The following is a 15,682-nucleotide window of genomic DNA, read 5'->3' as shown; positions in this document are numbered from 1 at the left end:
GGCCCCTCCATTCATGAATTTTGCAAGTTTTATTGATTTTGTTTGTATTTCCATAATTATTAGAGAGTTGGGCATCTCTGATGTATTTATTGACATTTTTTTTCCTTCTTCCATGAACTGCTTTCTTTTTTTCTTATTGATTTGCAGAAGCTCTTTTTATGTTCTGGATAGTAGGTTTTTGCCTATTATTTATGCTGCATATATTTCTTCCCTATGTGCTGCTTGTCTGTTTAGGTTGTTTTTCTCTTTATAGAAGTTTGAAATTTCTCAGTCAAATCTGAGTTGACATCTTAATTTTGTTTATTACTGAGAAAGACTTTCCTCATCCAAATATTATTTTTTAAAATTCTTACTCAAAAAGGATTTGACTTTTATATTTAGCTTTTACTACATTAAAAATTATATGGTGTGAAGTAGAGATTTATTTTTATTCATTTGCATGTATAGATAATTGCATCAAAGATATTTATTAAACATATCACTATATTTTTTGTCTAATGTAAAATGTCACCTTTATCATAACCAAATTCCCACATATATGACTGTGTTTCTGAACTCTATTTTGTTCTTTAAAAAAATATTAAAAAATATTTTTTTAATGTTTATTTATTTTTGAGAGAGGGACAGACAGACAGAGGGTGAGCAGGGAAGAGGCAGAGAAAGAAAGAGACACAAATCCGAAGCAGGCTCCAGGCCCTGAGCTGTCATCACAGAGCCCAACACGGGGCTGGAACTCACGAGCTGCGAGATCATGATCTGAGCTAAAGTCAGACGCTTAACTGACTGAGCCACCCAGGCGCCCCTAAAAAAACATTTTTTTAATGTTTATTTATTTTAAGAGGGAGACACACACACACACACACACACACACACAGAGTGTTCGCGGGGGAGGGGCAAAGAGAGAGTAAGACAGAATCCGAAGCAGGCTCCAGGCTCTGAGCTGTCAGCACAGAGCTCCATGTGGGGCTCAAACTCACTAACTGTGAGATCATGACCTGAGCCGAAGTCGGATGCCCAACCGACTGAGCCACCCAGGTGCCCCTGAACTCTATTTTGTTCTATCAAAGTATCTGTTTCTATGCTTACGCTACCTTTTAAAAATTAGTGTGTTGTCACATTTTGCTTTACCTACTGGGAAAAGTCTCTTCTTACTGACCTTCTTTTAAAAAAAAGTTATTATTGGGGCCCCTGGGTGGCTCAGTTGGTTAACCGTCTAACTTCAGCTTAGGTCATGATCTCATGGTTCATGGGTTCAAGCCCCACGTCTGGCTCTGAACTGACAATGTGGAGCCTGGAGCCTGCTTCAGATTCTGTGTCTCTCTCTCTCTCTCTCTCTCTGCCCCTCCCCTCCTTGTGCTTTCTCTCTCTCTCAAAATAAATAAATAGGGGCACCTGGGTGGCTCAGTTGGTTAAGTGGCTGACTTCGGCCCAGGTCATGATCTCAGAGTTCCCGAGTTTGAGCCCAACATCGGGCTCTGTGCTGACACCTCAGAGCGTGGAGCCTGCTTAGGATTCTGTGTCTCCCACTCTCTGCCCCTCCCCCCATGCTCTGTCTCTCTCTCTCTCTCTCTCTCTCAAAAATAAACATTAAAAATTTTTTTGAAATAAATAAACATTTTTAAAAAAATTATTATTGCATTAAATTTATTAGAGTTGCTTTTTAGGGATGAGTCTTCTCAAGACCATGTATGTCTTGCTATTTAAAAAAATCTTTTACAGAAAACAGGACCAGTTTTTAACATTTCTTAAGCCCCCCCCCAAATTCTGTAATTTATTGATTGAAAAACACATAATCATCAAGACTACAGTGTATAAGGTAAGGCTTATAAGTACTGAAGAGTGGCAGGCTATGCAACCAAAATATGCCACTGTGGCTTAAGGAACATTTTGAACTAAAGGCACTTGAAAAAACAGCAGGCTCAAGACGAGCAGGCTGACCTCCCCTTGTGTTCCTGGAAGCAAGAAACAAATGTGGCACGTGACAGCTGCCCTCTCTGTATCAAGAGGAAAGAAACATTCTTACTACAAGAGACCCAGAGTGGAGGCGGAGAGAATTCTGCACAAATAGACCTTGTTAAAATAGCTCATCTTCTGTTGGCCTCCCCATACGTTTTCATTACTTTTCCACAATTGCCTTTCTTCAACCTAGTTTGAAGGCATTTGGGTTTTGCCACTTCTTTGGGTTTTCATTTCTTTAGGAGGGCTACCATGTCCCATAAAACTTACATTCAATGAATCTGCTTTTCTCCTGTTAATCTGTGTTAAATTAATTCTCACGCCCAGCTGGAGACCCTAAGAAGATACAGGTGAAATTTTGTCCCCTGCCCATATTTATACATATATATCCTACATTTATATTATTCCTTTTAATTGTATTGTATTGTATTGTATTGTATTTTTATTTGGCAGAGAGAGAGAGAACAAGCAGGGGAGGGGCAGAGAGAGAGGGAGACAGAGGATCCGAAGCAGGCTCCAGGCTCTGTGCTGACCGCAGAGAGCCTGATGCAGGGATCAAACTCACCAACCAGAGATCATGACCTGACCCCATGTGGGATGCTTAACCGACTGAATCACCCAGGTGCCCCTCCTTTTATGTTTTTAATCTTTAAAAAAAATGTTTTTTGTTTATTTGTTTGTTTGTTTAGAGAGAGAACACAAGCAGGGGAAGGGGCAGAGAGAAAGAAGAATTCCAAGCAGACTTCCATGCTCAGGATGGAGCCCTACGCAGGGCTTGGTCTCAGGAACCTTGAGACTGTGGCCTGAGCCGAAATCAACAGTTGGACACTTAACCAACTGAGCCACCCAGGTGCCCCTCTATTATCCCTTTTAAATTCTTTTCTCTCCCCCTTCACTAGTCCTCCTCCCTCTCAGTAGATAAAATTACTATATAACTCGCTACAAAAGCCAAAACTTTAGGAGCCAAATCTGTGATGCCCCATATTTGATGCTTGGCCAAGAAGAGCTGATTGTGATCCCCAAATATATCCCAAATCCTTTCACTATTGTGCTTCTCTACTGCAATCCCTCAAGGGTGGTCATCATTTCTTAGGTGATGTGTCAATTCAGACTAAGGTCGGATAGTGTATAACCAAAGGTTGTGTGTCTGGGGGCGGGTGGTTACTAGATAAGATTGGCTTAACCAAGATAGAAGCTTTATTGCTCTTTCACAAATACAAATACGATAGTGTTCAAAACAAGATAAGAGTGTGTTCCCTCTCAGTACTAAAAGGAAGTTGACTTCTATTGACTTCTGAAACAAGAATGGTTTCTAGTATGCCGGTGGCTTCCAGCCTGTGGGATGTCAATGCCTGGGAGTTCATGGAGTGGCCAGGTGTTCCCCAAGCCTTTTATACATTGAGTATTATCCATAGGTTAAATAAATAATGTGTATTCTATGGCATAACAGATATTTTTTAGCGATATGTCAATCCTTTTGTGGTTAATAAATCCTGCACATAGGGGCGCCTGGGTGGCTCAGTTGATTGAGCGTCTCTTGGTTTCCACTCAGGTCATGATCGCACAGGTTCACGAGTTTGAGCCCCACATCAGGCTCTGTGTGCTAACAGTGCAGAACCTGCTTGGGATTCTCTCTCTCTCTCCCCTCTCTCTCAGCCCTCCCCCTCTCGTTTTCTCTCTCTTTCTCTCTCTCTCTCGCTTAAATAAATAATCTTTAAAAAATCCTGAACATTCATATATATAATATATAAAATATATAGACTGTATATATAAGTTATATATATAAAGTGTGTATATATACATAATAATGCATATATATATAGAGAGAGACAGACAGAGACAGAGAGAGGAAAAGAGAAAGAGCTCACTATGCACCATATACTATGTCTGGCCTGAGAATGTGAACAGATTAGGACAAGTCCCTGCCTTGTCATGGAAAAGAAGGTAAATAAATAAATGAACAAGTGTTCTAAAGAAGAGAAACAGGGTGCTAAGACAGAGAGTAGCTGCGGGGAGGTAATTTTAGATAAGAAAATCAAAGGCTTCTTTGAAGAGGTGACATTTGAGCTTGGAATGAGCCAATTATATGAAGAAGGGGGATGAACATTCTAGAAGGAAAATGAGATAGAAAGGACTCGTTCTGTTTAAAAAGCATGACAGGGGCAAGTTTGGCTGGATCTTCACATGTAAGGAGAAGATGCTTATATATATAAGATAAGGCAGATAGGCGAAGGGCATATTATTCAGCACCTTTCAGTTTGAATTTTATCTTTAAATCAGCTGGTGAGTCTTAAGCAAGCAGGGACATGATCTGTTTCCGGTTTAGAAGAACTTTGGCTACGCTGGGGGCACTAGAGGAGAGAGGCAGGCAGGTGGACAGGACAACAGACAGCAGGTATTATGAAGTCTGGATATGGCACACAGGAGGTCGGCTGGCTTGCTCTCAACATTGAATCGTTTTGTGTTCAGCAATAGCACCCACTTTTGTGGGCTCTACTGCATCCCATCTAAAAAACTACATTTTCCATCCTCCCTTCAAACTAGGCGGGGTCACGTGATGAGGTACTGGCCAATTAGGTTTGACCTAAGTATTGAGTGAGACTTTCAGGAGGCCGCTAATGACGTCAGACTCACTTGAGTCTGTCCTCCAGGAAGACAGTGATAGCTTAGAAATTCCCCCACTCTCTTGTTTGCTGAACACCACCCCCCAACCTTTGTGTGTTCCAGGAAGAGGATTACTTCAATGGAATGCCCTTCCCCCTATGGCTTAGGTAAGACTCCTTCCACAATCTCTCCTGAATCTCATAAGACTCTCAGATGATTACCTGTGTTTACCAGAACCTCTGAGGAGGCCAGAGTCCTTCCAACTCCCCATTTTTTTTTAATTGAGATAGAATTGACATATAACATATTAGCTTCAGGTGTATCCAATGCCCCAGTCTTTGTCTCATGAATGATTAGCTGAGATTAGAAATATTTGCCTGAAAAGAGCTAAATATAGAGACAAATGTTTCCTGTGCAGCTGACTGAAATTTCCTCTGATTACAAAAAGTTTCCAGCTCTAAATCATCCCACCTGAGACTTGTCTATGCCTCCTGTGAAAATCTAAGGCAAAATTACACTGTGATGATACTGGGACCTTAGGATCTAGGGTGTTTTATTGCAGTAGCCTGAACCAAATGATATCCTTCTTTGTCTTATGCATTTTGTCTTTCACATCCTTTTATGAGGCAGATAGTGCATCTTCCTTGTCCTTCTTCCTTCCTAATGCTTGAAATGTATAAGCTGAAGACTGGGGCTCAGACAGCCTTCTTGGGCCACAAGGTGGCATACATTTAAAATCAACCATACTGGGGCTCCTGGGTGGCTCAGTTGGTTAAGTGTCAGACTTCAGCTCAGGTCATGATTTTGTGGTTTGTGGGTTCTATCCCCACACCCGGCTCTCTGCTGTCAGCATGGAGCCTGCTTTGGATTCTCTGTCCCTCTCTCTCTGCCTCTCCCCTGCGTGTTCTCTCACAAAATAAATAAGTAAATTAAAAAAAAATAAGAAAATAAATGAACCATACTATACCAGCCTGTGGAAAGGGCTACAAAAGAACCATAAAAGAATGTAAAGCAATTACAGAGAGAAAAGAGATTAACTGTGAGGGGCCTGAGTGAATCTCACGGAAGACTTCTCAGAGATGACACTTTATATAAGTCTTAACAAGCATTTTTGATCGATGGATGAGCAAAAATGACGAGCATGATAGAATCTGATCCAAATTGACCTCGACAGGTGGGAATAAGTGATCAGTACAACAAAAGTTGGCAATTGGCTGGATTTATGGAATGAAATAAAAGGCAAATTAAAGTTATTTACCAAGGAGGCCAGAATAATGATGCTGGGGAAAGAAATGGAGACTCTGGGAGGAGCAATAAATGAATCACTTGATCAGAGGTAAGTAAATGGCCAAATCTTTAAGTGGAAATTCCCTAGAGGCAGCTAGCAACACTGCCTGAGCTGTTCAAGTGAGATTGGAAAACGTATGCATTTTGAAGTTGAGAGTAGATGTAGATGAGCTTATGGAAGCTGCCTGGAGACTGGAAACTCCACCACCACCCCGTGGGGCTGTAGCAAGATCAGCTGTTGCAGCCTGTGGAGCTGGCCTCTGGGCTCAGCTTCTCTCCAGCCACTGTGTGGAGCAACACTGTTCTGAAAAGATTTTTAAAAAGATACGCGAAGAAAACAGTGTTACTGGCTCCAGCATTTTTGAGACATTCTGGGTATGGAGATAAACAGCTTCTTCTGGTCTTTAAGATATGTTTAAAGATGGATAATGTGTTATAAGTCCCAAAGGAGGTTGGTGATTGTGTGCCATGTTTTCAAAAGTTATTTCACTGCAGAAAATTTTTACTGTAGAGTCTTTTGGAACAATACACCATGTATTTTGAACTTCATCCTTTCAAGAAAACGAGAGCGGAGTGGAAGATAATTGGTAAGGAAGATAAAGAGCCGTCTTTGTACCCTGGAGAAAACCATATAGCTTGCTATTAGGAGCTCTTTCTATTGGAATCCATTGGAAATTTGTTTGAAGCTATGGACTCACTGCTCTGAAAATTGTACCACGTTTGTATGTGGGTTGCCCTCTTCGGAAGCCCAAAGTACGCCACTGTTAAGAATAATGACTCACTGAGTCACCTGGGTATCTCTGTCAGTTAAGTGTCTGGCTCTTGATTTTGGCTCAGGTCATGATCTCACAGTTTGTGAGTTTGAGCCGCGGGTAGGGCTCGACGCTGACCATGCGGAGCCTGCTTGGGATTCTCTGTCTCCCTCTCGGTCTGTCCTTTCCCTGCTGGCTTGCTTTCTTTCTATCTCTCAAAGTAAATACACTTAAAAAAAAAAAAAAGAATAACGAATCATTAATTTTCCTTGAATATGCGTTTTTACAAACTTAAAATTTTAAATAAGCTGCAAGAGTATTAATGCATAAAATACAAAATATGAAATAAAAAATACTATTTCCCTCAGCCTATGGCCTCCTACGTTCTTCATCTCTTTTTCTCAGGGGTCACTTTTAACCCTTCTTTCTATGGATATCCAAATACATTTAAAAATGTAAGTGGGATTATTCTGCCATCTGCATTCATTTAATTTATTAATTTATTTTTAAATGTTTACTTAATTTGAGAGAGAGAGCACATGCGTGCACACAAGAGGGAGAGGGGTGGAGGGGAGAGAGAATCTAAAGCAGGCTCCCTGCTCAGCATGGAGCCCAACATAGGGTGATGCGGGGCTTGATCTCACCACCAGAAGATCATGACCCAAGGCAAAATCAAGAGTCTCGTGCTTAACCAACTGAGCCACCCGGGTGCCCTACCGCCATTTATTTGCATTTATAAAATTGATTCTGTGATGAACATTTCCCACAGGAGGGCATATTGATTTCATTTATTGTATTGATTTCGCTTATATCCTCATATGATACACTATAATTTCCTATTCCCCTACCATTACTGTTTATTAATCCATTTAATAAATGTTTATTGAGTCTGTGTTATGGGTGAAGTACCCTGTTTCCTGGAGAATAGCAATGAACAAAACAGATAGGGTTGCAACTCTTAGGGAGCGAGTGAGAGAAGGCAAGACATAAACAAAGAAACAAGGGAGTTCAAGAAGTTCAGATTTTGAGTATAGCTACGCGGGGGAAAACAAACAATCCCAGATGAGATAAATAGTAACTAGGGGAAGATTTATGCCCAGTCTTAATGAGTGAGCCAGCTGTGAAAAGAACTGGAGAGGTAGCATTCCAGGATTTTGCCAACAATTTCATTATGAACGTTCAATAAGTTGTCATTGCTTGTTCTTTGCCAGCAACGGAGCTAGAGTATGAGGATCCCAAGGTGAACTATTAAAAGTTGTTGCTCGTTGTGTTGGAGCCTACATTTAAGGTAATGAAATAAAATATAAATGACCTTAACACAGTGACTGCAACAAAATAATTGCTCAATAAATGTAAATTTGTATTATTATTTAAAAGGTTTTTTTTTTTTTTTTGCAGTCTGGCAAGTCAGTTTATCTCATTGTTCACATTGGCTTTTTTCCAAATTCTATTAATGCTGTCATAAAGGAAATTTTCAACTTTTAGTGTTTGTGGGCCCTGCTCCTGGGCTCCCAGGGAAGTTGTATTTTAACATTTACCAAGGTCAAAATGGCTCCACGAAACCTCAAAGCATGGGGTTGTGCCCCAGGCATACATTGTACATCTGCTTTGTTAAAGCCGAAAAGCAGCATTCTGAACACAAAAGATAAGAAAAAAAAAAAGGAAGAAACTTCCCTGCCTCCCATACATTAAAGTCAAACAGCCCTGCATATACTAGAAACTGAAGATCTACAACTTTCTGAAATGTCCTTTGTCTAATGATTTGTAACTTTTTATGTTAAAAAGCGTACATAGCCCTACAGCAAATGTTCCTTTGCCAGAGCAGTCTCTTGTGAAGATTGTGTATCTGGGGCGGCTCTCCTGACTGGGGCTCGACTAAAACTCCTTTCTAAAGGAAAGGAAATTCTGAAAGGTCTGTTCATTTTGTGTCAACAGTTGTGTTTTCCACGTGTTTATTTGTCATTTGAGTATTTTCTGTGATTTGCCTATATGTATCCTTGGTCAACATTTTACTGTTTTGTTTGCCTTTTGCTGATGGATTTGTAGTTCTTCATATGATCTGGATATAGGAGCATTTGTCTGTTAAGATGAGGGAGCCTAAGGCCCCCTGACAGGCTGCAAACACTGCCCCTCCCCCTCGGCCCCTCCCAGGTGGGATATGTGTGCTATTCCTCGGGCATTCCTGGCTGCCCAAGAGAAAAGCAAAGAGGAAAAACAAATGGTTAGCTGATAGAGATCACAGTCCTGCAGGACCTGAGTCTCCATCCATTTACAAATATCTTAGTAAATCACAAGAAAATCGCAATCTTAACCAATAGCCTGGTCTCCGGAAACCTATAGACTCCGTTTTCTGGAGCCCCGCATCATCCCTCCATAGTGATGTGGGAAACAAGGGCAGAAGGAAATGGTAAATAGAACTCAATTTCCTTACAACCTGCAGCCCATTGACAACTACTTGAGGCAGGCAGAGTAAAACATTCCTCCAGGAACTCCCTATTGTCTTACTGTTAATACTTCACTAGAGCGGAAAACAACCCTACTTTGACAATAGCTAGGCCTCCAGGACCCTGTGAGTCTTCAGCAGGTGAAAAATCTCACTGGAAACGTCCCCTGGACTTTACCTCCCCCAGCTCCCTAGTATTTCACCAGTGTCTCTTCGAGGTCCCAGGGCAGCTCTTCCTGCCCACGGGTCCTGTCCCCGTGTTTTAATAAAATCACCTTTTTGCACCAAAGATGTCTCAAGCATTCTCTCTTGGCCATCAGCTCTGGACCCCGTGAGCAACCCCCCATCACCCCCAAAACCTCACCATGTTATATGTGCACATACTCTCTCTCTAATGTCCCCCAGATAGTAGGTGACATAGTTGATATGGCCTGTGTGCTGTAACTGTGACTGCAAACGCATAATATTTAATTAGCACTTGGGTTTAAAATTGTGTATGAGATAGGTGTACACTTGGCTTAAGAGAGGTTAATGGGAAAGATACCTGGAGGTTCTGTTTGATCTGGTAGCTAAGAAAGTGAACAACATAGACTGTGGTGAGCTCGTCTACGACGGGATCACCCCTGGAACATCGTGACCGGTGTCAAAGGTAAACATTCAAGGCAGTTAAACACAGATTTTTTGTAGGAACTACTGACAGTAAGAGAAAGAGCTGAGCTCCGTTCTGATTTGTGCAGAAGTGATTTGGATGTTTTAAAGGGAGAAGAAGGGGGGCGCCTGGGTGGCGCAGTCGGTTAAGCGTCCGACTTCAACCAGGTCACGATCTCGCGGTCCGTGAGTTCGAGCCCCGCGTCAGGCTCTGGGCTGATGGCTCAGAGCCTGGAGCCTGTTTCCAATTCTGTGTCTCCCTCTCTCTCTGCCCCTCCCCCGTTCATGCTCTGTCTCTCTCTGTCCCAAAAATAAAACGTTGAAATAAAGGGAGAAGAAGGGAGGGAGATGATGGGGACCTAGAGGTAAAGTCAGAGAAGTGAAGAGTTACAAAGGGTTGGTCAGTGTAAATGCAATGAAGACCGCTGTGTTTGCGAGCTGGTGGCTGCAAAAGTTAGGGCTCTATCCCCCAACAGAGACTGAGAAACAAAGGCCCTATCCTTCCTGTGGACTATATTTCAAAGAAATGACTCTCAGGTTCCGAGAGAGAGAGAGAGAGAGAGAGAGAGAGAGACTTCTGAGTTAGAGATACATGCTCACAGTTGTAAGCCCTTTGAGAGGTCAGGGCCTCATCAGGTTTGCTTGGAACAAATAGTGATTCTGGTAGCCATGAGGTTGGGAACAAAAGACCCCAGTGATCAGAAAGTAATAACTGACGGACAGGATGGGTTCGCTGATGCCAAGGGAGGAAACACTAAAATTTTAAACGGGCCAAATGACCATGAGGAACAAAGCCAGTCACACAACCTAAGGCTTGCACAAAATTCAGCAAAATTTGCAAAAAGACCCCTGCAGCACATTGTATCATGCTCTCCAAAGGCCACCACATTCTGAAACGACCACTGGAAATATCGAACTGTATCCTGCTTGCCATTCTGCTTCGGAGATTTGTTGTTTGAGACAGGAGTCTGACCAGTCTCCATAAAAGGCACAGAATTTGTGTGTTTTGTCTATTTAACCTGAGCCTAATCCTTCCCTTTTAGAGCCTACTCTTTGTAGGTGAAAATGGCATTTCTCCATTTGCAAACTGCATGATAAAGCTTTTCCAATGGCTCTGACCAAATCCTGCAATTCCAGGTTTTTTTGTTGACCAGCTTTCTTAGGCAGACACTTCTTGGGGTTTGGGGTAGCAGCCCTGGGGGTCAACCTGGGGGCAGACCCGTGCAAGTAGAAGTCACACTAGAAGTCGGTCAGTTGTCTTAGTGTTGCAGGCGTCTGCAGGAGTTGCTGTATGCTGAGGGATGCGCAGTTCTCACTAGTTCTTAGACCCACAATTTATGAGCAACATTAAACACGGAGAATGGGAACCAGGATAGCAGAGTCTGAAAACCACATCCCATTAGAACTTTGAGAGAACTGGGCTTCGCCTAGAAAAGGCAAAGCCTAGGTAGTTGTCACGAGCGTGCTATGGAGGTGCACACATGAGTTATGAATTTCCACAATGTCGGCTTTATTCAGTCACAGAGCAAGATTAACATAATTGTAAAGCAGGTTCAGGATTTCAAAGTCAGTGACATGTTGCTACCTGTTTGACTTGGCTTCTCACATGTCACACAAAGCAAAGCATATAATAGAGTCACCCAACAAACGAGATACAGCAAGGGGTGGGAAGTTAACAAAACCAAAGTCAAAGTCAGTCTGGGAGTGTGCAGTTGAGATAAGGGCTGGGACCAGTGAGGGTGTGCTCTTGGCACGTGCTGCTTATTATGTTCAAGCCGTGGAGAATCTCTGTTCAGAGATCAGTAGGGTAAAGCCTTCCGTGGCAGTTGCCTTTTTGATGTGGTCAGACAGGAAAGGACCGTTATCTAGACAGTCTGACAGTTTGCTGCAAAGATCCTCCCTTTTTAAAGGCGTTTAATCAGTCTTCGGCCTTTGCAGACCTCCTTTGCTTTTGCTAGTTATCAGTTCTGGGTATCCTCAGCTTGTGGTATTTATGGCCATATCCGGCCTTAGCTACTCTTTGGCTGCTTACATCACTGCTTCACACAGAGCAGCGACACGAGTGACTCTATCTTGCTTTCTACGGTAGTAATAACTCTCTTCAATACCTCCAAGATAGTTATGAGAACCAGGGATCCCTCTAACCCACGGTGGGCCTGGGAGTGGGGCAGAACAGTGACAGGTGCACGGAGGGGAATTTTGCCTCCACTAAGAATTTTTTTTTTTCTGGCGATTAGGGCTGCTCAGTTTTGGAAAAGGCTGCACGGCAACAGAGTGAGCTCTCCATCCTAGGAGTATTAGAGCAAATGGAGCTGTAAGTATGCTGTTCAAAATTTCTTCCAACGAAATCTTTATTGACCTTTAAAGATAAAACAGGAAGTTATTTTGTCAGCAAAACGCGCTTATCCGGGAATAGCAAAGAATCGCAATTCAGGACGTGCAAGCCGTGGCCAAACCATTGGCAAGCCCAGCAAAGGAGAGGACCGTTATTTCAGGAAGAAGAAGGAAGCTGGGGAGGGTTGCTTTGAACCGAAAGTTCACTGAAGTTCAAGGGAGAAAAGTGATGAAGGTTTCTCATTGGTTGAGTTGCTGGGGTTGCTAGGAGATGCGACAAACATCTTTTCCTGCTGAGGCCTGGGACTGTGGCTTCCTTCCCATTGAAGATTCTTCGGTGGGGGTCTGTAATTGACAATTCTCCCTGCAATTGGCAAGTCTTCTCATAATTGGCAGGAAGTGGTACAGCCTGAGGGCTCCACTTTAGTGAGGTTTCCCTTTATTAATTTTGACAACTTTCTCTGATTATGTGCAGCAGGAGGGGAGGAACGCGGGCGTGCTCCGTAAGGATACTGACAAGCAAGCAGGAGGTCAGAGAGCGTGAGGACCAGGGGAACGGGCTCTGGAAAACTGGCGCGTGTGCTGGGCTGTGAAGCCAGGTTGGGGAAGCTGCCGCTCGGTTTCGAGCTGACCGCGGCCTCCTTGCCAACTGCGGCGAAGAACGCCGGGCAGACACGCCACAGGCGGCGGGAGGGCAGAACCAGGGTAACGAGGCCACTGCCGCCGGAGGAAGGCGGCGGGCGGCCCGCCGGCGACGCCGGGCGCGCGCGGCCCGGTGGGGACGCGCGGCTCGCACTGGCCGCCGGCTCCGGAAGGGGGCGGGGCCGCCCCGCGCGCCCGTTACTTAAGCCTGCGAGCGCCTGCCGCGCGCCGCCGAGGCTCCTCAGCTGAGCTCGGAGCGGTCGATCGCTCTCGCTCGCGCAGCCGGCGCTCCGCTCGCCGCTGGCTCCACCCGCCATTGTGTAAGTGCGGCCGCCGCTCGGCGCGCCGCCCGCGTCCTGGGCGCGCGGGCCGCGGGACGGGGCGGGCGGCGAGGGGAGGGGGCGGCCGCCTCTGGCTCCTCAGTGCCCGGATGGTGGCGGGGCGAGGGGAGAGGCAGGCGCGCGGCGGCCCCCGGAGGCGCGCGTCGCTCCCGCCCCGGCCTCCCTCCCGGCTCCTCCCCGCCCGGCGGCGCGGGCCGGGCCGCCAGCGCCAGGGCGCCGCGGGGGCTCCGCCCGGAAGCGGCCGCCGGGGCGCGGGATGGACGCGGCCGGCGCTGTGGCGAATTCGCGCGCTGTTTAATTAGCTAGGGGACATATACTAACGTGGCGTTTCTGTTCTCTTAGCGCAGAGGCCTCTAGTCCGGTATGGAGCATGCCTTTACCCCGTTGGAACCCCTGCTTCCCACCGGTACTGTACTTTTGTCCACGTTTCGGTGTCACTGACGCGCCCCTCCTCGGAGCCCAGAGAGGCTTCTAGACCAGAAATGTTTGCAGTTGGCCTTGGACTCCCGAGTTGTCAGCCTTAGGCATACCCCGCCAGCCTCCCTTGTGCGTCACTTTCCCCACCTGAAAAAAAGCAAGCCTAAACCTTAGTCCTTGCCACTTGGCGTTGTTAGGACCCAGTGACTTTGGTTAACTAGATGCGGTCCCCCTGGGGCAGAGGGCGCGCCGCCTGCAACGTTAGCCCCTAGGCCTCTGACCGCTTGAGCTGCTGTGGAACTAGATTAGGAGACACCGAGGGGGTTGAAGGCAGTCACCTTCTCCAATAAAAGGTTAGAAAGTGGCCATACAAAGCATTTTAAAGCCGTAACACTCACTCGAGGATTTTCATTATGTTGAAGCTCAAAATTATTGTAATTCACAGGGTGCCTGATGGAAAGCAGCGGTTTTGTGAGGCTGCGTCCATGCGCCCGTGTAATTGACTCGTGCACCTTTCTTTTTGGTTGAGAGATACTGCGAGTGGGGGAGGGGCAGAGAGGGGGCGAGGGAGGCTCCGAAGCGGGCTCCAGGCTGTCCCGCTGCAGAGCCCGACCCGGGCCTCCAGACCACAGAAAGTGAGATCATGACCTGAGCCAAAGCCGAGAATTGGATGCTTAAGCAACTCAGCTGGTTCCTGAGCCACGCACGTGCTCCAATCATTTCTTAACCTTAATATATTCCTTATATATATATAATATATATATAATATATATTATATATATATACTTCAGTTTCTACTGGTGTAGAGCTTCTCTTTTATCAGTTCATATATTTAAACAGAATGCATAATTTATCTCATTTAAATTTTTTTTTTTTTTTTTTTACATTTATTTATTTTTGAGGGTCAGAGACAGCAGGAGCGGGGAGGGAGTAGGGAGAGAAGGAAACAGAATCGGAAACAGGCTCCAGGCTCAGAGCTGTCCGCATAGAGCCGCATAGAGCCTAACGTGAGCCTGACCCCGGGCTGGAACTCCCAGACCATGAGATCAAGACCTGAGCCGAAGTCCGAGGCTTAACGGACTGAGCCACCCAGGTGCCCCCACAATGCATAATTTAAAGTTTACTATAAACACATGAATAAATGGGCTTTGTTAGGGTACTGAGTTTGATTTGAACTTGTCCAATTCCACAACCTGGAAGTATTGATGGTAGAACAAAGAATAGAAGTGAAGTGGGGGACTTTGACTTCTTAACTCTGCATTCCTTCACTAGGCTGAGTTTTTCACATAGACCCTCATAACTTACTTGCAAGAGAAGGAAAACAGTAGCAGAGCTAGAATCTGAACCCAGATCTGTTTGACCCTTGTTAAAAGGTCGAGCGTTGAATTATTTGTGTAAACAGCTTTTCAAAAGTTTGAGGAAAGCATTGACAGAAAAAATAAAAGGTGTGGGCAAATATTTTGCAAAATCAAGTTCTTAGTACTCAGTAGTAGCCAAACCAACAGTATTTCCACCAGTCGACACTTGATCCATGTGGCTTGTTGATCAGCTGTGTTGTGAAAACATAAGTGCTTTACTGTGATCAAGGAAATTTTCAACTTTTTATATATTTGGGCCCGCTCCTGGGCTCCTTGGGAAGCTACACTTTAACATTTACTGAGGTCAGACTGTGCAGAACCTCAAAGCATGGGCTCTATTTGTGACCCGAGCACAGATTGTACATCTGTTAGGTAAAACCAGAAAGGAGTGTTCTGAACACAAAAGGTAAGAAAAAAGGAAGACCCTTCCCTGGTCCCCATAAAATTAAAGTCCTGCATATTCTAGAAACTTAAGGTCTGCAACTTTCTGAAACATCCTTTGTCTGGTGGTTTGTAACCTTTTATGTGAAAAATACTGATAACCCTACACCAAATGTTCCTTTGCTGGAGCACTCTCTTCTTTGTGACAGTCCTGTATCCAGGGCAACTGTTTTGAGTTGGCCTTGAATAAAACTCCGTTTTTAGAAATTCGAAAAGATTTGTTCGTTTTGTGGCAACAGCTGACTGAACGTTTCTCGTGTTTTCTAGGTTTAAAGGACTAGATCGTAGAGATAGTGTAGTATAGTAAAGTTTGAGTCCAGGAATCTGAATCTCTTGGTTTAAACCCTAGTTTTGCCACTACTTAGTGTTTAATAACAAAAATTCAACCGAGTGAATTTTCAAGATGTAATTGGCTTTATTAACCAATTCCTGAAATTCTCGGCAGCATCCCAGCTCCAG

General features: G+C 44.6%; 1 protein-coding gene across 7 annotated transcripts in view; it reads left to right on the top strand.

Annotated features, from left to right (window-relative positions):
* Nucleotides 1–12,807: 12,807 nt before the first annotated feature.
* TPK1 (thiamin pyrophosphokinase 1) overlaps nucleotides 12,808–15,682 on the top strand; it is a 359,317-nt gene continuing 356,442 nt past the window's right edge. For 2 of the 7 annotated variants that reach the window (XM_043589806.1, XM_043589804.1), the window contains exons 1-2: nucleotides 12,856–12,986; nucleotides 13,350–13,413. Coding sequence is in view for 5 of the 7 variants with exons in the window: in XM_043589804.1 (XP_043445739.1) it covers nucleotides 13,371–13,413 (43 nt within the window). In the remaining 2 variants the exon portion in view is untranslated. Of the gene's footprint in view, nucleotides 12,987–13,215; nucleotides 13,414–15,682 lie in introns of those variants that run through there. The other 5 variants (XM_043589802.1, XM_043589801.1, XM_043589805.1 and 2 more) reach the window with 5 other exon arrangements.

Source organism: Prionailurus bengalensis, chromosome A2, assembly GCF_016509475.1.
Source record: "Prionailurus bengalensis isolate Pbe53 chromosome A2, Fcat_Pben_1.1_paternal_pri, whole genome shotgun sequence".
Classification (NCBI taxonomy): domain Eukaryota; kingdom Metazoa; phylum Chordata; class Mammalia; order Carnivora; family Felidae; genus Prionailurus; species Prionailurus bengalensis.
This window is presented reverse-complemented; position numbering and strand designations above follow the sequence as displayed.